Source organism: Dendrobates tinctorius, unplaced genomic scaffold, assembly GCF_039654945.1.
Source record: "Dendrobates tinctorius isolate UK_male_01 unplaced genomic scaffold, ASM3965494v1 ptg000203l, whole genome shotgun sequence".
Taxonomy (NCBI): Eukaryota; Metazoa; Chordata; class Amphibia; order Anura; family Dendrobatidae; genus Dendrobates; species Dendrobates tinctorius.
Genome location: NW_027361870.1, coordinates 26,846,855 through 26,869,322, shown reverse-complemented (window position 1 = coordinate 26,869,322; position 22,468 = coordinate 26,846,855). Strand labels below are relative to the sequence as shown.

The following is a 22,468-nucleotide window of genomic DNA, read 5'->3' as shown; positions in this document are numbered from 1 at the left end:
AAATTAAGGTGTTGGATGACACTGTTAAGTCAATAAAACTTACTGTATGCAAACAGCCAAGCAGGACCCGTTATCTTCAATGGTGGCTTCATTACAGATTAAAGGAAATCAACGATAAAAGGTGGAAGACACAAAATAAAAAAAAAGTCATCATATAAAGTTATTTTAAGGTATATTGCTTGCCTATAGCCAATGAGAATGAGAAATGTATCTTTAATAACCTTTGTGACTATTGGGAAGTGCTAGTGATGGCCCAATTGGGATAATATTTAGTGGCTTTGTTGGCCAGGTAGACATTGTCCCAGAACAGTGTGCCCGCTGACAGCCTCAGTCCCGTATGATCACCTTTTCATCAGACATGCTGCAGTCTCAGGAGATATCTGTATGTGATCCCCAGGCCTATCTGTGACCTGAGAGGGTAGTTATTTATATAGAGAGTATTGTTCATCTCGTGTTAAAAACACAGCGACTAAACCATGCAATGTAAACAGTGTTAGTCCATTTTTTGTCAAACTGGTAACTTAGGTTTTTGTTCTTAACTTGTATCCATGTTAAAAGCTGTACAGACGTAGAAAGGTTGTTGTTCACTTGGTTTAGACAAGCCCTTCTTAATTGCCTGATTCCCCCAAGCAAAACAATGAAAGCATATACTCCCCCGCTGCACCGTTCCAGCGGTGTCGGAGCTGGATCTCCGGGTGCTTGCATGACATTGTTATTAGAGAATATGGTAAGATATCCAGCTCAATCCACAATTCAAATGGTAACTTCTTTGGTTAGATATGATTAAAATCCACATTTGGAAGTGTGGTATAATGATTCATCAATGCGTTTCGAACATAATGCGTTCTTACTCCTGATGATATGATATGTGTTGATGAATCATTATACCGCACCACCAAATAAGGATTTTAATTGTATCTAAATAAAGAAATTGAATTTTAATTGAGAACTGAGCTGAACCATTTACAATTTTTACCAGTTTCTATTATTATTATTATTATTATTATTATCATCATTATTATACAGCAAAAGGTGAAGTCTTGGACTCTCCTGTAACAACTGAAGAAAATGGATGAGCTGATGGTTTTTATGTATACCTTCCTATGACACTGTTATGTCATGTGAGCACTGCAGCCAATCAGCGGTCGATGGTTGGCTGCTGCTCATCAATATTCTGTGAGAGCACATGTCCGCTCTGATAAAATCATAAGGACTGGAGCGGGAGATGAGTATATGCTTTTTTATTTTTATTTGGGAGAATCAGGCATTTATGAAGAGGTTGGCCAAGTAGTGGACAACCCATTTAAACACCTGAAGGTATATCAATAGGATATATCATTATTTTATGATGGGTTTTGACCTGTAGGATCTTCGCCAACCCTGACAAAAAAGAGGCCGCAACTCTGATTTACCTCACGATCTCGAGAATGAAGGGGCCAGAGGTCAGACGCCTAGCAGGATTGAAATATTGAGTTTTCTTTTAATCAAAACTTATCATGTACACTGCTCAAAAACATAAAAGGAACACTTAAACAACAGAATATAACTCCAAGTAAATCAAACTTCTGTGAAATCAAACTGTCCACTTAGGAAGCAACACAGATTGACAATCAATTTCACATGCTGTTGTGCAAATGGAATAGACAACAGATGGAAATTATTGGCAATTATCAAGACAAAATAAAGGAGTGGTTCTGCAGGTGGGGACCACAGACCACATCTCAGTACCAATGCTTTCTGGCTGATGTTTTGGTCACTTTAGAATATTGGTTGTGCTTTCACACTTGTGGTAGCATGAGACGGACTCTACAACCCACACAAGTGGCTCAGGTAGTGCAGCTCATCCAGGATGGCACATCAATGCGAGCTGTGGCAAGAAGGTTTGCTGTGTCTGTCAGCGTAGTGTCCAGAGGCTGGAGGCGCTACCAGGAGACAGGTTGTGAGCACAACCCCCATCTGTGGACATCGGGCACTCAGACCATCCTCATGGAGTCGGTTTCTAACTGTTTGTGCAGACACATGCACATTTGTGGCCTGCTGGAGGTCATTTTGCAGGGCTCTGGCAGTGCTCCTGTTCCACCTTGCACAAAGGTCCTCCAAGGATATTATATAAAATATTAAAATTTTATTAAATAACACAAAAAATAAAAAGAAACAGCAAACCATACAGAAAGTGGAAAATAGCATGACACTGGGTGACAAACATAATTTATGAACTATAAAATGACTGGTACAATAATGTAGCACATGAGGGAATATAAAACAATTCTTAAAGTGCTGGTGCAGCAAGCAGAAATAGATAATGTTAATGATATAATCTCACATATTAGAGCCTAATAGCATGTTAAATGAAGCCTGCAGCGACATTATGCACAATGAAATAGATGAAACCCAGACATTGCTGGTTTTCCCATAGCTGATCTCCTCAGAAGGAAAAAATCCTTCCTAAAAATAAATGATGTGGGTATAGAAAGGATCAAGTAAGGGAAATGCACATCATGGCTAGAGAATTAAAGCAATAACGTATTTACCAGAATGAAAGAATTCTCCAGGGTCCCCCTTAACGCGCGTTTCGATGAATATCTTCCTCAGAAGGGGTGTGTAACCTCCCATTGCTAAGGCCTGTTTCACACTTCAGTTTTTTCTCTCAGTCAAAATCCGCCAAAATAGCGGAAAACGGATCCGCAGGCGGACTGACAGAAACGGGTGTGAGCGGATTGGCGGATCCGCTGAAGGTAAAAATTTAAAGGAACCGCGCCTGGGGGGGTGGGAGAGAGAGAGAGAGAATGAATTTTCTTCCAGCATCCAGAAAAGATTCAGCGTTAAAAAGGGAAAATGCGGATCCGCAGGGCAAAAAAACGTTACAGGCTCTGTTCGATGATCTCAGCGGACGGCAAAAATTTGGCGGATCCGCAAAAAAACGGATCCAACGGATGGCCATCCGTCAAGATCCGCCGGTACTGCAACTCAATGGGGAAAAAAACGGATCCGCCAAGCAAAATGGCGGATCCGTTTTTTTTTGCAAAACGGCGGATTTTGACTGATGGTGACAAACGGAAGTGTGAAACAGGCCTAACAACCACCTTTTTATATATAAGTGCAGGCTCAGAAATGCAGATCACCTGTGAAACATCCTGCTGCAGCCAGTTTTTTATTTCCAAAGTTCCTCCAGGCAAAAACGATCAAGGTGCTCAAGGACTGGCCAGCCCAGTCACCAGACATGAACATCATTGAGCATGTTTGAGGTAGGATGAAAGAGGAAGCTTGGAAGACAAAACCAAAGAATCTAGATGGACTCTGGGAGGCATGTAAGACGGCATTCTTTGCTATTCCTGATGACTTCATTAATAAATTGTATGTATCATTGTTGAACCGCATGGATGCAGTCCTTCAAGCTCATGGAAGTCACACAAAATATTAAAAATGACTCTAATAGCACCACAACTTCATTCACCAATGTTATGCAACATATATTTGTCTTTTAAGTTCATTATTTGTTTGAATATCACATTGCTTTCTGTGGCCGACAAAACTTTTGTCTTGCCAAAATCTGACCATTCTGTGTCCATTAAATGATCAAAATTTCTGCATTGACGCCAATTTATTTTCTTAACCTAAACCACATTTCGGAGGGTTTCAGCTTTCAAAAGAATAATTTAGGCTGGTTTCACATTAGCGCTTTTTAAGCGCACGCACGGCCGGGGGTAGCTCCGCCCCCGAGCCGGCTCTCTGCCCGGCGTGCCCGCCCCTTGCTTGTAGCGCCGCCTCCTAGCGGACAGCGGCGCCTGCGATCGGCGCACCCTATCTTTAGCATAGGGTGCGCAGATCGTGCGCAGGCCGTGCGCTAGTTGCGCTTTGACCTGCGCTGCGCACTTTTGACGGTGCGCCGTGCGCGCCAAAATCAAACTTTTCGGATTTTGGCGCGCACGGCGCACCGTCAAAAGTGCGCAGCGCAGGTCAAAGCGCAACTAGCGCACGGCCTGCGCACGATCTGCGCACCCTATGCTAAAGATAGGGTGCGCCGATCGCAGGCGCCGCTGTCCGCTAGGAGGCGGCGCTACAAGCAAGGGGCGGGCACGCCGGGCAGAGAGCCGGCTCGGGGGCGGAGCTACCCCCGGCCGTGCATGCGCTTAAAAAGCGCTAATGTGAAACCAGCCTTATACAGCCAATGGATGAATTTAACGTCAGGTTATAAGCTTTTATGTACATAACATGGATAAGCGACATAACTTCTGTCAGGGAGTGTAGTATAAGCTACATTTAAAAGTGACTCATGCACATAGCGTATTTCAATATTTTTTTTAACGTTTGGCACCCCCTTCATAAAAGCATACTTCATACCGAACGGCCAGTCTATCCTACAGTTTACTGCTTGCGAGCCCAGGCTTGCAATTATCATGCGTGTTACCATCTGTTAAGTGATAGAGCAGGTGGCTGGTTAAAAAATAACCCACTAAAAATGATGTCTCTCTCCAGTGTTTGTCTAAATGTGCTCCATTGTTAATATACAGCTCCGAAGATTATACGGGCGATCGTGCGGCAGGAAAAATCCATAGCTCTGCCATGTGCATAACGTTTTGTTCAATGTTCTCCATTATGACTTTTGACAGATTCTTTCATGCTACATACTCACCGTTTCTATTATTCATTGCCCCCAATGAATAACATTAGATACCCAATAGGTAATATTCAGGACCGGTTTATCCTATATAAAGTATTTATGTATGTGTATATAAAAAAATAATTTCTGTTGTCTGTTTTTTTATGCATTGCCAAACGACTAGACCAATCTGCACCAAATTTTCACATAGGTAAATCAGGAACATTTTAGTCTGGATTATAGCTGTCTAGGACCGTTTTCAACCTATTCGCAAAAAAGACAGTATGCAGAGGAAATTATTCATTTACGGTCAAACTATTGAACCAATCTGCCCAACATTTGCCACATTTGTCAATCAAGAGATTTGGAAAGTTTTGGACCGGGCTTCAGCTCTCCTCATCACATACTTTCAAATAAAAAAACAGTATCCAAAAGCAAATATTAATTGAAATTTCTTCGGGACACTACTACAGTCAGAAATAACATTTCTGCGCATAACAACACAAATATATTGGCGTTATATTAGTAGCAAACAAAGTTTATAACCACATACAAACAACAGGTAAACAAGATAGAACTATGCAAAGCCAGGTAGTTCTACTAGAATCTAGGAAATGGGAATTATCGCTCAAATTGAGCAAAGGCAAAATAAATTTGCGTAAATTAAAATTTGAGGACTTATTAAAGTAGAAGATCAATTTTTTTCTTTTTGCCTATATAATGCAGCAAAACATATTTCTAAAGAATAGTATGGAGGTTTTGGTATGCTTTGTATTTACAGCACGTGTGTTAGTTAACATGCCGGTTCTGGGTTTCTTCTGCTCTCTCTGATATGGCTCCTCTAATATAATGCAGACTTGTTTGTCCATAATATTGTAGGATTTGGAAAGGGGAATTAGTCTGCTCTGTGTAGCCCTATGTCCGGTGCCACTGCATGGTGTCCTCTTCTCCCTCCATTCATGGACGCTGGCTTACTCAACACCCCAGCTCTGCGGCATGGTCTCCCAATGTAACCCTCCTGTTTCCTGGCAGTGCGCATAGTATGTTCGCTCCCCTGTTCTTAAAGGGCAGCGTTGCTGAGAGGCATTTAGTATAACATAGTGCACCTGCAAGATGGCTCCCAGCCAATGGCTGGGAGGCATCTTCTGTAAAAGACTCCTCACCCCTAGGGAGTTGCCAAGCAGCATGTAAAGTCATTAGAGAGTAAGGTGTACTACTAGCAAGTTGTGAGGTCCCCTGGTCATGGTGTGGCCAGTGTCCTGAACCTGTATCCCTGGTCTCGGTGTGGCCAGTCCTGTATCCAAAGTCTCCTGGTCCCAGTGTGGCCAGTCCTGTATCCAAAGTCTCCTGGTCCCGGTGTGGCCAGTCCTGTATCCAAAGTCTCCTGGTCCAGGTGTGGCCAGTTCTATATTCATAGTCACCTTGTCGTGGTGAGTTCACCCCTGTTTCCGTAGTCCACTGGTCCTGAAGTGGCCATGCTTGAACCCTTTCCCCTGGCCCCTGAGCGGCCAGTGCCTGAACCTCGTTCCCTGGTCTGTAAACAGCCTTTGCTTGAACATTGTCCCCCTGTCCGTGTGCGGCCAAACCTGTTATGATGAGTCACCGAAGGAGGAAAAAACAAAATACCAGCTAAGTCCAGAAAAACCAGAGAGGTTGGCAGCTATCGGATTGCAGACCCCTGAACCTATCCACAACAACTAGCAGTAGCCGTGGGGGGTTCCTACGGTGCCCTAGACCCCTCGATCACAGCCAGAGAACTATATAGCCTAAAGACAGAAAGGGGAAAAACTAAACTGCCCCAGAGCAGACCCCAAAGCAATAGGCAGCCCCCAACATGTAATGACAGTGAAGCAAGATGAAAACACTAACACAGATAGAAAGATAGGTTGAGCAAATGATGGGGCCCAAGCTAACTACATAGGACAGGATAGGAAAGCTGCTGTCTGCCATCCGCAAAAACCCTATCAAAATCAGCCAACCGACTGATAGGAAAAACAGGCCCTGAAGTCGCTAGACTTCAAACGACTATATCAGCACTCAGGTATATTCTGAAGACAGAGCAAAATATCAACAGATAAGAGACAAAAAATGGAATCCAGCTCACCCCCGGCCGGGGATGGCAGAACTCCCAAAAAACAAGGCAAAACAAAAACAAAACTGAAGAGTACAAAGCAGAGCAGAAAAACTTAGCTTTGAGATGCAGGAATCAGACTGGTCTCCAAGAATCCAGCAGGAAAATCACCAGCCAGGAAGAAGGGCGTCGGCAGCCTTATATCCAGTCCTCAATTCCAGCCACCCAGTCATCATCCAGCTGCCCAGGTGTTTGGTAATCAGTCTCACTACCTTCTTTCACTAGAGGAGGGAGTTCATCAGACCTCAATGGTGAAGGGAAAAATGAACTCACAACAGTACCTCCCCCTTGAGGAGGGGTCACCGAACCCTCATCCATGCCACCAGTGCGATCCGGGTGAGCCCGATGAAAGGCACGCACCAATCTTTCGGCATGAATATCAGAGGCAGAGACCCAGGAATTATCCTCCTGACCATAACCCTTCCACTTAACCAAATACTGGAGTCTCCGTCTAGCCAGACGGGAATCCAGTATCTTCTCTACCTCATATTCCATGTTACCTTCAACCAGTATAGGGTCAGGAGGTGCCACCACAGGAACTACTGGTTCAACAAACCTCTTCAACAAGGACTTATGAAACACATTATGAATTTTAAATGTGACAGGAAGAGCCAACCGAAAAGAGACCGGATTAATAATCTCCAAAATCTTGTAAGGTCCAATAAATCTAGGCTTAAACTTAGGAGAAGCCACCTTCAGAGCGATATTTTTTGATGACAACCAAACCATATCACTTACCTTAACCCCTTAATGTCCAATGACGGACACAGTCCGTCATCAGACATTTCCCCTGCTTTGATGAGGGCTCCGGCGCTGAGCCCGCATCAAAGCCGGGACATGTCAGCTGTTATGAACAGCTGACATGTGCCCGCAATAGGCGCAAGCGGAATCGCCGTCCGCCCGCGCCTATTAACTAGTTAAATGCCGCTGTCAATGCTGACAGCGGGCATTTAAATAGCATTTCCGGCCACCGGGCCGGAAATGACGTCATCGCCGACCCCCGTCACGTGATCGGGGGTCGGCGTCATGTTGCCTGGACAACCGGTGGTCGGCACTGAAAGCACAGCAGTAAATCTGCTACATATGGGCGATCTGCTCATCGCCCATATGTAGCAGAGCCGATCGGGTTGCGCAAGTTTCTAGCCTCCTATGGAGGCTATTGAAGCATGCCAAAAGTAAAAAAAAAAACGTTTAAAAATAAAAAAAAATTAAAAAAACCTAAAAGTTCAAATCACCCCCCTTTCGCCCCAATCAAAATAAAACAGTAAAAAAAAAAATCCCACATACACATATTAGGTATCGCCGCGTTCAGAATCGCCTGATCTATGAATAAAAAAAAAGCATTAACCCGATCGCTAAACGGCGTAGCGAGAAAAAAATTAAAAACGCCAGAATTACGTTTTTTTGGTCACCAAGACATTGCATTAAAATGCAATAACGGGTGATCAAAAGAACGTATCTGCACAAAAGTGGTATTATTAAAAACGTCAGTCCGGCACGGAAAAAATAAGTCCTCACCCGACCCCAGATCATGAAAAATGGAGACGCTACGGGTCTCGGAAAATTGCGCAAATTTATTTATTTTTTTTTTAGCAAACTTTGGAATTTTTTTTCACCACTTAGATAAAAGAGGACATAGACATGTTTGGTGTCTATGAACTCGTAATGACCTGGAGAATCATAATGGCAGGTCAGATTTAGCATCTAGTGAACCTAACAAAAAAGCCAATCAAAAAACAAGTGTGGGATTGCACTTTTTTTGCAATTTCACCGCACTTGGAATTATTTTCCCATTTTCGAGTACATGATATGGTAAAACCAATGATGTCATTTAAAAGTACAACTCGTCCCGCAAAAAATAAGCCCTCACATGGCCATATAAATGGAAAAATAAAAAAGTTATGGCTCTGGAAAGAAGGGGAGGGAAAAATGAAAACGTAAAACCAAAAATATCCCTGGTCATTAAGGGGTTAAACTGGGGACCAACATTCCTACGCCGGTTGGAAAACCGCTGGGACTTTTCCTGGGAGAGAGACAACTTATCCACTACTTGGTCCCAGATCTGGTGCATTCTCTCCACCACAGTGTCAACACCTGGGCAGGCAGAAGGCTCCACCTGCCCTGAAGAAAATCGAGGGTGAAAACCAAAGTTACAAAAAAAAGATGACATCAAAGTGGCAGAACTAGCTCTATTACTTAAAGCAAATTCGGCCAAGGGCAAAAATGAAACCCAATCATCCTGATCGGCAGAAATAAAACATCTCAAATACGACTCCAAAGTCTGGTTTGTTCTCTCCGTCTGCCCATTGGTCTGAGGGTGAAACGCAGAGGAGAAGGACAACTGAATTCCCAGCTTGGAACAGAAAGTCCTCCAAAATCTAGACAAAAACTGAACTCCTCTGTCAGATACAATGTTCTCAGGAATCCCGTGCAAGCGAACCACCTGTTGCAAAAGCAAGGGCACCAACTCAGAGGAAGATGGCAACTTAGGGAGTGGTACAAGATGGACCATCTTAGAGAATCTATCACAAATCACCCAAATAACAGTTATTCTCTGAGAGACAGGCATATCAGAGATAAAATCCATTGAAATATGGGTCCATGGCCTCCTGGGCACCGGCAAAGGCATCAACAAGCCACTAGATCGAGAACAAGGTTTAGACCGGGAGCAAGTCCCACAGGACTGCACAAAATTTCTGACATCACGAGACAAGGCGGGCCACCAAAAAGACCGACTCACCAGATCTCTAGTACCAAAAATACCTGGATGACCAGCCAATGCAGAGCAATGAACTTCAGACATCACTCTCTTCCTCCACTGGTCAGGAACATACAACTTTCCACTGGGACTACGCTCAGGTTTGTCCTCCTGAAACTCTTCCAGAGCACGTCTCAAATCGGGCGAGATGGCAGAAAGAACTACCCCCTCGCCTAAGATGGTAGCAGGCTTAGTCACAACAGGAGAATCAGCAAGGAAACTCCTAGAGAGGGCGTCTGCCTTGACATTCTTAGTGCCCGGAAGAAAAGAGACCACAAAATCAAAACGTGTGAAAAACAAGGCCCACCTAGCCTGTCTAGGATTCAAGCGCCTGGCCGACTCCAGGTAAATCAAATTCTTGTGGTCAGTATGGACCACGACTTGGTGTTTGGCTCCCTCAAACCAATGTCTCCACTCCTCAAATGCCCATTTCATGGCCAACAGTTCCCGATTCCCCACATCATAGTTACGTTCGGATGGGGAGAACTTAAGGGAAAAGAAAGCACAAGGATTCATTTTAGATGTCACAGGATCTTTTTGGGACAACACCGCTCCTGCACCAATCTCAGAAGCGTCCACCTCCACCTGAAACGGGAGTGAGACATCAGGTTGCCGCAAAACCGGAGCAGAAGTGAATCTTCGCTTCAGCTCCTGAAAGGAAGAAACAGCCTCCGGAGACCAATTCAGCACATCAGCACCCTTCCTAGTCAAATCCGTCAATGGCTTGGCAATACCGGAAAAATTAGCTATAAATTTACGATAAAAATTAGCAAAACCCAAAAACTTCTGGAGGGCCTTCAAAGAAGTGGGCTGAACCCAATCATAAATGGCCTGTACCTTGGCCGGGTCCATTTCAATAGTTGACGGAGACAAAATAAATCCCAAAAATGAAATCCTCTGTACCCCAAAAAGGCATTTCGATCCCTTGACATACAGGGAATTCTCCCTCAAAATCCGGAACACAGTCCGAACATGTTCCACATGAGAGTCCCAATTCTTAGAGAAGATCAAAATATCATCCAGATAGATAATCAAAAACTTATCCACAAAGTCTCGGAATATATCGTTCATGAAGCACTGGAAGACAGAAGGGGCATTAGTGAGCCCAAAAGGCATCACCAGGTACTCAAAATGTCCCTCCGGAGTATTAAACGCCGTCTTCCATTCATCCCCATGCTTAATGCGAATAAGATTATACGCCCCCCTGAGGTCAAGCTTGGTAAACCAGCAAGCACCTTTAACTCTGGAGAATAGATCAGAAATCAGGGGTAACGGATACTGATATTTAACAGTAATTTTGTTGAGGGCACGATAGTCAATACAAGGCCTTAATGAACCATCCTTTTTAGCCACGAAAAAAAACCCAGCACCTAAGGGTGAAGAGGATGGTCTAATATGACCCTTCTCCAATGCCTCCTTAATGTAGGATCGCATAGCCTCGTGCTCGGGTACAGATAAATTGAAAAGCCGACCCTTGGGGAATTTACACCCCGGGTTCAGCTCAATAGCACAGTCATAACTCCTATGAGGAGGCAAAGACACAGACTCATTCTCACTAAATACATCATAAAAGTCAGCCAAATAGTCAGGAACATCATGTGACTGGGGAGAGGTGGAGAAAACAGGAGCATCACTAAGGGCACACCAACAACCCCAACTCACCACAGACAAAGATTTCCAATCCAGAACTGGATTATGGATTTGCAACCAGGGAAACCCCAGAACAATGGTATCATGCAAATTATGCAACACCAAAAATCTGCAATTTTCTTGATGGTCTGGGGCGACCCGCATTACCACCTGGGTCCAAAACTGAGGTTTATTCTTCGCCAAAGGAGTAGCATCAATACCCCTCAAAGGGATAGGCGTCTGCAGAGCTGTCATAGGAAATCCACAACGTTTAGCAAAATCCAAGTCCATCAGGTTCAGAGCTGCTCCAGAATCCACAAAAGCCTTGGCGGAAAATGTGGACAGGGAGCAGATCAGAGTAATTGCCAGAAGAAACTTAGGTTGAACACCACCCACAGAAAACGTGTGTGCTAAACGTTTCTCTCGTTTAGGGCAGACAGAAATAATATGCGAGGCATCTCCACAAAAAAAACACAGCTTATTACGCCTTCTGAACTCCTGACGTTGCGCCCTAGACAAAACTCTATCACATTGCATAGGTTCAGACATTTGTTCAACAGGTGGTAACATCTCTCGTGTAGTTTTGCGTTCTCGTAAACGCCGATCCACCTGAATGGCTAATGACATAGAATCGTCAAGACCAGAGGGAACAGGAAATCCCACCATAGTATCTTTTACAGTTTCTGACAAACCCTTCCGAAAGAGGGCTGCCAAGGCACCATCATTCCAGGTAGTAAGGACCGCCCACTTTCGGAATTTTTGACAGTACAACTCTGCCGAATCCCGACCCTGGCTTAATGCCAACAGGGTCTTTTCAGCCTGATCAATAGCATTAGGTTCATCATACAACAACCCCAAGGCTTGAAAAAATGCATTCACATTATTCAGAATAGGATCATCAGGTTTCAAAGAAAACGCCCAATCCTGGGGATCGCCGCGCAGCAATGAGATGACAATTTTAACCTGCTGCGCGGAGTTCCCCGACGAGTTAGGCTTCAAGGCAAAAAAAAATTTACAATTCTTGAAATTCAAGAATTTAGACCGATCCCCCAAAAATACATCAGGAGTAGGAATCTTTGGTTCAGCAGCATGTGAATGAGCAAGATAGGCGGAAATTCCCCGCACTTCAGCAGCGAGCTGCTCCACACAATCAGACAATTGCTTCATCTCCATTGAGAGAAAAATTCCCCCTACGGCCTCAGAGATATAGAGGAAAAAATATGCACAAAAAAAAAAATTCTGACACTTTTTTTTTTTTTTTACAATTCTCTCCTGCTATTGAGTACCCTAGGATCTGCGGTATGGCTGGTGATTCTGTTATGATGAGTCACCGAAGGAGGAAAAAACAAAGTACCAGCTAAGTCCAGAAAAACCAGAGAGGTTGGCAGCTATCGGATTGCAGACCCCTGAACCTATCGACAACAACTAGCAGTAGCCGTGGGGGGTTCCTACGGTGCCCTAGACCCCTCGATCACAGCCGGAGAACTATATAGCCTAAAGACAGAAAGGGGAAAAACTAAACTGCCCCAGAGCAGACCCCAAAGCAATAGGCAGCCCCCAACATGTAATGACAGTGAAGCAAGATGAAAACACTAACACAGATAGAAAGATAGGTTGAGCAAATGATGGGGCCCAAGCTAACTACATAGGACAGGATAGGAAAGCTGCTGTCTGCCATCCGCAAAAACCCTATCAAAATGAGCCAACTGACTGATAGGAAAAACAGGCCCTGAAGTCGCTAGACTTCAAAAGACTATATCAGCACTCAGGTATATTCTGAAGACAGAGCAAAATATCAACAGATAAGAGACAAAAAATGGAATCCAGCTCACCCCCGGCCGGGGATGGCAGAACTCCCAAAAAACAAGGCAAAACAAAAACAAAACTGAAGAGTACAAAGCAGAGCAGAAAAACTTAGCTTTGAGATGCAGGAATCAGACTGGTCTCCAAGAATCCAGCAGGAAAATCACCAGCCAGGAAGAAGGGCGTCGGCAGCCTTATATCCAGTCCTCAATTCCAGCCACCCAGTCATCATCCAGCTGCCCAGGTGTTTGGTAATCAGTCTCACTACCTTCTTTCACTAGAGGAGGGAGTTCATCAGACCTCAATGGTGAAGGGAAAATGAACTCACAACACAAACCCTCCTTACTAGCCTGTATGGAGAACTAACCCTAATCAGTGTCCGTGTACCTGAACCCTGGGGTCAGCAGCTGTAGTACCGGGTTCTGCTCTGGACTGGGACCTGGCAGCTACCTGCAGCTCAGACTGCCTCCACCATCAAGAGCTCCAGTGAATACCAGGTAGCCGCTTAGTTACGCCCCTTACGCTAGCCGTTTTTGGCTAAGGACCAGAAAGAAAGCTCCACCCCTCACCCCCTTCAAATAATTTTGAATTCAAAATATTTGAAGCTCCAACCTAAACAACCACTAAACAATGGAAAAGTGCCTCCAATACACCTGACATTATAGATGCTGTAAAAGCACAGTTGCCCAAGACTATTTTGTGCACCATCATCACACAGAATTAATTCCCAGAGGAGCATTGCACGGCCTGTCAGTCTCCCTTCGGAAACTTGGCTCTCCACAAGAAGGAACCTTTCCACTTAGACCCCTGTCAGAGATTTCTCACCCAGACAAACCAGTTCTCCTGCTTTGCACTGATGAGGGGCAGACACCCTGAAGCAGATGTGTACATATCGGGTTTCTAGTTTGTCTTCTAATCCTAAATCATATCGCAAGGCCCTTTAATTGTTCAATATTTACTTTTAGGATTGCTACTTCCAATACGTAGCACTAGAGGACCTATCCTGTTTTTTCTAATGAGGGTACTTGCAAACCGAATGAGTAGGAATTCCTAAATAAAAGGAGCATTCTATTAAACCTCATGACCACACTGACTGGGGGCTTTCATAGGTGCTTAATCTTATTATATTGTTTTTTGAAGCTTGAGCTTTGCTTCCTCTTGGTAAGTTGATTAGGCAAAGGTAATAAGGACCTGGCAATTAGCAAAGTGCAAGTTATTGGCATCAGCCTTATCCAGAGTAGATCATCAAGTAAAGTAAAAAAAGCTTCGTTTTGGTGGGTCTAGCAAATACATGCTTACTTGCATGCAGAAGGTCTCTGCTCTTATTGATTAAGTCATAAGAATTAATTAGGTTCGGCCATGTATTATTACTTGTTTCTAATGATGAGGCCTGATGCCGTCCTACTGACAGAGAAGGATTATTGCACTATTAAATCAGCTTGTAACTATTTTTTTTTTACTTATTCTGTGTATTCAGGCCTCTCTATCAGAAGTGTGTGCTGGAAAGGAGACAGAATTCTAGCCGGAACTCAGGATAGTGAAATCTTTGAAGTGATGGTGCGAGAACGGGATAAGCCCATGTTAATAATGCAGGGCCATTGTGAGGGGGAGCTCTGGGCCCTTGCCATGCACCCGAAGAAACCTTTAGCAGTCACAGGAAGTGACGATCGATCTGTAAGGTGTGTGGAAAACTTGATTTCTTATATCAAACATATGAACGTTCCGTCAGTGATTTAAATCCAAGAGATCGGATATACTCTTAAAGGGAATCTGTCACTAGGTATTTGCTATCCCATCTGAGAGCAGCATAATGTAGCGATAGAGACCCTGATTCCAGAAATGTGTCTCTTACTTTACTTGCTGAGTGCTGCAGCTTTGATTAAAAACTGTTTAATATGCTGCAGATCTCCCATTTCTGTTGAGCCCTGTATAACCCCATCCACACCACTGATTGGCTGCTTTATGTGTACACTGTGCAAAAAGCTGCCAATCAGTGTGGGGGGGGGGGCGAGGTTATACAGTGCTCATGAATATGGAGGACTACCTGGCAGCAGATTTTATTAGTCCTTTAGGGTTAATTTCCTGCTGATAAAACAGCGACCTTATCAAAACTAATGCAAGCAACCTAGTAAGTGGCACATTACTGGAATCAGGGTGTCTAGCTCTAAATTATGCTGCTCTCAGATTAGGTTTGCAAAAACATGGGGACAGATTCCCTTTGAATTACATTGTTGATAAAGTCTAAAATTTAAGAAATCAGATTTACAATGGTTTTCAAGATCCAAAAATACCATATGTATCGATAGAACGTCCAGTGCTGCTGCTCCCATGTTCCTCATCGTTCTTTGCTACAATGGTCACAGGCTTTCCACCCACCTGATTGCCTGCAGTGGTTGTTACATGGGTAGGAAGCATGTGACCACTGCAGTCAACAAGAGCAGTGTCACTGAAGCCATAAAATAAATAACAGCTAAATCTAGGTTCTTTTATTATTGTATTTCTGCCCGTTAGGCATATTATTCCTAATCCTAGAAGTTCCCTTTAAGATTTTAAGGCAACTACTATCATAGATCAGTGACACTTCTAGTAGCATGATTTTTTATGGCATCTCTTAAGATGACCATGGAACCACCCAGCACCAAGATCTGATAGCGTGAAATTCTGAGATGTGATTACTTCTGTGTCTGATGAAGTTGCCGCAGGGAAAGCTGTAGACCACAAGCTAGCCGTACACATTAGATAGCTCTCAGCCAAGCAGCCATCCAGCCAACAGCTATGTCTCCCGACTCCTCCATACATGGGAACACTCTGCTCGTCTGAGCATTCATGTCTTGTGTATGAGTCACAGTCCTCTAAAAGCAACATACCTTATCTTCCCGTCAAACCAAAGGAATGGTCATTGAAATTCGGCAGGCCGGATCCTTCTGTCCCCCAACATCATCTGTTGTGGTAGAGTCTGGAGACCTAGATGATCTGCCGATCCCTCTGAAATCGATGCTTTCTGCTGACTTGCCTAATGTGTATGTTAGCCATTAAATAAAAGAAACAAAACAGGGCACATCCACTGTATAAAACCTTTAAACCATAATTGTAATGGTGAGGCATGGAGAGACTCACCTGATAGGGTTGTGAAACTTCGGTCAACACCTACAAACGCATGAAACAGCTGCTGCAGTCTGCACAGGGTCCAAAGACTTGTAAATGAAGATGGCTCTAAGGTGCAATGATACACTGCGCTCCTGTAGGTATAATTCAAGGAGCTTTATTGGTGCCTACGTGTTTCCAGAGCTGTCCCAGCTCACTTCATCAGGGCATGATACAAGCATGCAATGCAGGAGTTTATATGCAATCCAAAGTGGGAAAAAAAAAAAGGGGGCAGATCAAGTAACTGCCACATCAGCAAGGCAATAGTATAACACATAAAAATAGTTGTATTTTAATAGAATATATTAAAACCACATATAATAAGAATATATACTCAAGAACAATAAAAAAATGTATATTTCTTTTGAAATAGACACTGGGGATCACGGGGTCCAATAGAAAAGTAGTTAGAACCATCCTCAAGGAGTCTAGAACACAGTTCCAAATTTGAGTGTATGGTGTTTTAATCCACATGACTATGGTGACTAGTGAGGAAGGGGGTATGATTTTTGGGATCAATGTTGAGATCAATCTATTTTCTTCCAGAATAAAGAGTAAATCCAAATAGATGTACCCTGAATAACGGATAAAAAAAAAAAAAAAAGAAAAATTATGGAATAAAGTGCAGTAGTGTTTTAATATTAAATATATTAAATCATAAAAACATGATAATGTAAAAAAAGAGGGTTGTAGTATTTTAAAGAGACACTAAAATGGCGCTAACACAAGCTTCAAGAAAGTGTCAGAGGCTTGAAGAGAATACTATAGTTAAAAAAGAAAGCTTTCTGTGTGAAACCAATGTGTGGAATGGAAGGATAAAGCAAGATGGTCAGGCTAAACATCCCAATGGAGGGTTCAGTATGCATGGGAGGCAGGGACAAAAAACACCAAAAAACAAAATGGCCTTTTAATAAAAGACATCAGAAACAGTATTTAGTCCAAAGGGTTCCAGAGATTTTAATTTGTAAATCCAGTACACCTCTTTCCTATTAAGTGTCTGGATTCGGTTTGGTGTATTGTCTGGTATCTGTTCAATGGGGTAAATAGTCAGTTTCTTGATGTCACGACCATGTATAAGTTCAAAGTGACGTGACAGACCATGCTTCTGAAAGCCAATTTTAATATTATGTCGGTGGGAATTTAACCGACAATGAAGTGCCTGGGTGGTACGTCCAACATAGATTTTGGGGCAAGTGCATGTAATGATATAAATGACGTGTGAGGACAGACAAGTGAGGTGGTATTTGATGGGGAATTTTTCTTGAGTGATGGGATGTGAGAAAGTGATAGTCTGATGTGCAATATTGTGACAGCAACTACATTTACAGTGATGACATTTATAGATGCCAGGAGATAAGAAATTGTTCTGCCCGTGGGATGGAATAGTGAGCCTGCTGGGGGCCAGTGTGTTTTTTAAGGATTTAGCCTTCCTGAAGGTTATAGCAGGTTTCTCTGGAATGATTTTGTTTAAAATAGGGTCTCTTTTGACAATATGCCACAGACCCTCTATGATGTTCCTGATGGATTTGTGTTGTGAACTGTAGGTGGTGATAAAGTTGGTACAGAATTTATCACCTGAGGGTTTGGGAGTAGGTTTTATGGACAGTAAAAGATCTTGATTCAAATTTTTAAAAACATTCTCACATGTGGAAGAAACTAATTTTCTAGGATATTTCTGACTTAAAAACCTCTCCTTTAAAATGTTAGCCTGGCTAGTAAAATCATCATCACTAGTACAGTTCTTGCGGATCCTTTGGAACTGGTTGTGAAGGATATTAAAAAGCCATTTCTGGTAGTGGCTACTACTAAAATGGACATAGCTATTTGTATCTACCTGTTTAAAATAAGTCTTGGTGCAAATCTTACTATTCTTGACATAAAAAGTAATGTCTAGAAAGTTCATGGTTTGGTTACTGATGTGAGGGGTGAATTCCAGTCCCGTTATTATTCTGTATGGTGGAAATGAACTGATCAGCACTTATAAAACGTGTGTCCCATATTAAAAAGAGGTCATCTATATATCTTTTATAAAGGATTATGCTTTTTGCAAATTCAACTGTAGTAATAAAAGCCTCCTCAAAAACACCCATAAAAAGATTTGCATAAGTAGGTGCGACAACTTTCTAGACATTACTTTTTATGTCAAGAATAGTATGATTTGCACCAAGACTTATTTTAAATGGGTAGATACAAATAGCTCACTATTCCATCTCACGGGCAGAACAATTTCTTATCTCCTGGCATCTATAAATGTCATCACTGTAAATGTAGTTGCTGTCACAATATTGCACATCAGACTATCATTTTCTCACATCCCTTCACTCAAGAAAAATTCCCCATCAAATACCACCTCACTTGTCTGTCGTCACACGTCATTTATATCATTACATGCACTTGTCCCAAAATCTATGTTGGACGTACCACCCAGGCACTTCATTGTTGGTTAAATTCCCACCGACATAATATTAAAATTGGCTTTCAGAATCATGGTCTGTCACGTCACTTTGACCTTATACATGGTCGTGACATCAAGAAACTGACTATTTACCCCATTGAACAGATACCAGACAATATATCAAACCGAATCTAGACACTTAATAGGAAAGAGGTGTACTGGTTTTACAAATTAAAATCTCTGGAACCCTTTGGACTAAATACTGTTTCTGATGTCTTTTATTAAAAGGCCATTTTGTTTTTTGGTCCCTGCCTCCCATGCATACTGAACCCTCCATTGGGATGTTTAGCCTGACCATCTTGTTTTATCCTTCCATTCCACACATTGGTTCACACAGAAAGCTTTCTTTTTTAACTATAGTATTCTCTTCAAGCCTCTGACACTTTCTTGAAGCTCGTGTTAGCGCCATTTTAGTGTCTCTTTAAAATACTACAACCCCCCCTTTTTTATATTGTTATCATGTTTTTATGATTTAATATATTTAATATTAAAACACTACTGCACTTTATTCCATAATTCAGGGTGCATCTATTTGGATTTACTCTTTATTCTGGAAGAGAATAGATTGATCTCAACATTGATCCGAAAAATTATACCCCATTCCTCACTAGTCACTATAGTCATGTGGATTAAAACACCATACACTCTTAACTTTGGAACTGGGTTCTAGACTCCTTGAGGATGGTTCTAACTACCTTTTTTATTTGACCCCGTGATCTCCCGTGTCTATTTCAAAAGAAATATATATTATATTTTTGTTGTTGTTCTTGAGTATATATTCTTATTACTGTATATGTGGTTTTAATATATTCTATTAAAATACAATTATTTTAATGTGTTTTATACTATTGCCTGGCTGATGTGGCAGTTACTTGTCCTGCCCCTTTTTTTTTTTTTCCACTTTGGATTGTATATAAACTCCTGCATTACATGCTTGTATCATGCCCTGATGAAGTGAGCTGGGACAGCTCAGGAAAGGCGTAGGCACCAATAAAGCTCCTTGAATTATACCTACAGCAGCGCAGTGTATCATTGCACCTTATAGCCATCTTCATTTACAAGTATGTTGGCCATTAGTCTACTGTGTTCATTATGATTTATACCATGATATGAGTTTTGGTTCCTTGGCCGTAGGTTATGGAGTCTCGCAGACCATGCATTAATAGCTCGATGCAATATGGAGGAAGCTGTGCGGAGTTTGGCCTTTAGTCCAGATGGATCGCAGCTTGCCCTTGGGATGAAGGATGGTTCATTCACTGTACTCAGGGTTAGGTAAGAGATGTTTCTATCTAATTGTTTATTTGCTAGGAGGATGACATCTTTTCTCTTTGGAATCCTCATCATTTATATTATACATTGTTGGTTACCATGGATGTTATCCGAGATGAGAGTTTATTAATATTGGAAATGCATGGGATCAATTTAAGGGAACCTAGATCTCAGAGTGGGACACTTCTATGTAATCTTTAGCAATCTATTAAACCACTTTATTAGTTGACCAGAAGTAATCAGTAAAAACTGTAACAAGACAAAACTTGAAATGCCAAAATTGCCAAGTTTTTGGTTGCCACATCTCCACAAAAAAAACCAAAAAGCATTAAGAAGCGATCAAAGAGCAGTATCTACCCCAAAATAGTTTCAATAAAAACATCAGGGAAAATGATGACTCAAGCTAATTCTTTTTTTTTTATACTAATTTCTGAAAATTTTCCCTCCAGTTATGGTATATAAAAACAGAAATATTCAAGTTTGGTATTGTCATAATCATGCTGACCCGGACAAACTATCATATTTCTAAGTATTTAATACCGCAATATGAACGCTGAAAAAACAAAGCCTTAAAATCAATTGTGGAATTGCGGGGTTTTTTTTTCCCCGCAATTTTACTTCATTTGGAGCTTTTTCCCTGTTTCCCAGTACACCCTATGGTAAAATGGATGGTGTCATTCAAAAGTACAACTAGTCCCACACAAAAAAACAAGCCGTCATGGCTTTATCAGCAGGAAAGTAAAAAAAAAAATACTGCTCTTGGAAAAAGTGGAGGTAAAGATGAAAGTATGAAAGATGAAACATAAAAAGCTTTGATAAATCGGGGTCTCGGTCTTTTCTTTGTAGATGTTTTCCATTTATGAACCTTTTCTTTTTTTTTTTTTTCACTTCAAAAACTACATAAAAAAACCTGAACCTGGAAACCTGGCCTCAGAATCTTACCTGAAAGCATAAAAAACAAAATTCCACTAAAAACATTTGTAATTGTTTACTGACAAGCAGTGGGCATGGAAGCGCTCACATTTCATCATTTCTTTTTCATTTTTTATTTAATCGGGAGGTTTTTTTTACTGTGTATTTGTCACGTTGTGCGACGTATTAATAATATATCATTGCATCTGCAAATTGATTTTATCTCACAGAAAGGGAACATTACTGAACTGTCTTACTTGGCATTAATAAAGCACATTTGAATGTGGTTTTGCAGGGATATGACAGAAGTTGTTCACATCAAGGACAGGAAAGAAGTGATTCATGAAATGAAGTTTTCTCCGGATGGATCCTATCTTGCTGTGGGCTCTAATGATGGCCTTGTGGATGTGTATGCAGTTGCACAGCGATACAAAAAAATTGGGGAATGCAATAAATCTTCCAGTTTTATAACCCACCTTGACTGGGCTGTGGATAGCAAGTACTTGCAAACTAATGATGGAGCCGGAGAAAGATTGTTTTACAAGATGCCATGTGAGTATGCTTGAAATGCCCTGGTAAGGGGTCGTCTTTTGCACATGTAGGGCTCCTACTATCAAGCATCCAAATCCAGAGTGAGGGGGGCACTATGCTGGCCTCCAACTGAAAGGGACATTTAGGAAGAGTTGCAGTACATAAAAAAAATTGTGAGCTGCTCTCATCCGATGAGAATTGAAAAAAAACACTTCTTCTAATGCTGATTTCTTGGGCAATGTACAATGCTGCAGTTGTAGTGATCTCTGCCAGGACCACAAGCGATTCCATCCAGTCCATCAGTCATCTTATATTACTGATTGGCAGCAGTCGTTAGGTTTAGGTGACTGATGTACATTATGTCTTCTCCAGTGAGATGACAAAGTCCTGGAGTCTTCTGACTCTGCAACCATCATCAGATACCTCTTATTGGCAGCAGTCATTAGGTTTAGGTGACTGATGTACATAACGTCATCTTCTCCAACGGTATGACATCCTGTCCTTGAGTCTTCTGACTCTGCATCCATCAGCAGATACCACTTATTGGCAGCAGTTGTTAGGTTTATGTGACTGTTATACATAACGTCATCTTCTCCAATGGTATGACATCCTGTTCTTAAGTCTTTTGATTCTGCAACCAATCAGTATTGCCAGCGATTAGCTAACTCATGGACAGGATTTCATCACTTCTGTATCTGGGGAGACCACCGGAGGGTTAGCGCTGTAGTGTCGGGGAATTTGAGTGTTTAGTTCTTGTTACTACAGTAACACTTATAACGAGCCCTAGACTATGACATGTCTTAGAAAACCTGTAACAGCCCTGCTGGCGTCACTGCATGGCCTCCCATCCCCCGCACATCAACTTACTCACTGCTCCGGGTCATGCTGTGAATTCTGTCTATTGCCAGCCCTGTGCTCTGTGCCTCTGCTCTTCTGTATGTTTCCTGGCTATGTGTGTATAGGGGGCGGCGCCAGAACGCTCTGGTTCTTATGCAGTCAGGGTGCACCTGTCTAATCTGTCCCTGACCAATCACCTAGAGCCCTTGACTATTTAGTTCTGCCACACCCACTGAAACATTGCCTGTGCAATGTCTATACTCAGCAACTTGCTGCTCTGGAAGCCAGGCCCTGTTCTGTGTATCTCTTTCTCTGGAGGATTACTCCTAGTCTTGCTTTGTACCTTGTCTGCCTGCCAGGAGGCTGAATATCCTGGCCCTTGAGTCTTGGTCCCAGTAC

General features: G+C 42.3%; 1 protein-coding gene across 5 annotated transcripts in view; it reads left to right on the top strand.

Annotated features, from left to right (window-relative positions):
- Positions 1–22,468, top strand: part of EML6 (EMAP like 6) — a 197,322-nt gene that overhangs the window by 65,930 nt on the left and 108,924 nt on the right. For all 5 annotated transcript variants that reach the window (XM_073553917.1, XM_073553915.1, XM_073553916.1 and 2 more), the window contains exons 7-9: positions 14,399–14,600; positions 19,655–19,792; positions 20,997–21,253. In XM_073553917.1, coding sequence (XP_073410018.1) covers positions 14,399–14,600; positions 19,655–19,792; positions 20,997–21,253 — 597 coding nt within the window. The remainder of the gene's footprint in view (positions 1–14,398; positions 14,601–19,654; positions 19,793–20,996; positions 21,254–22,468) is intronic.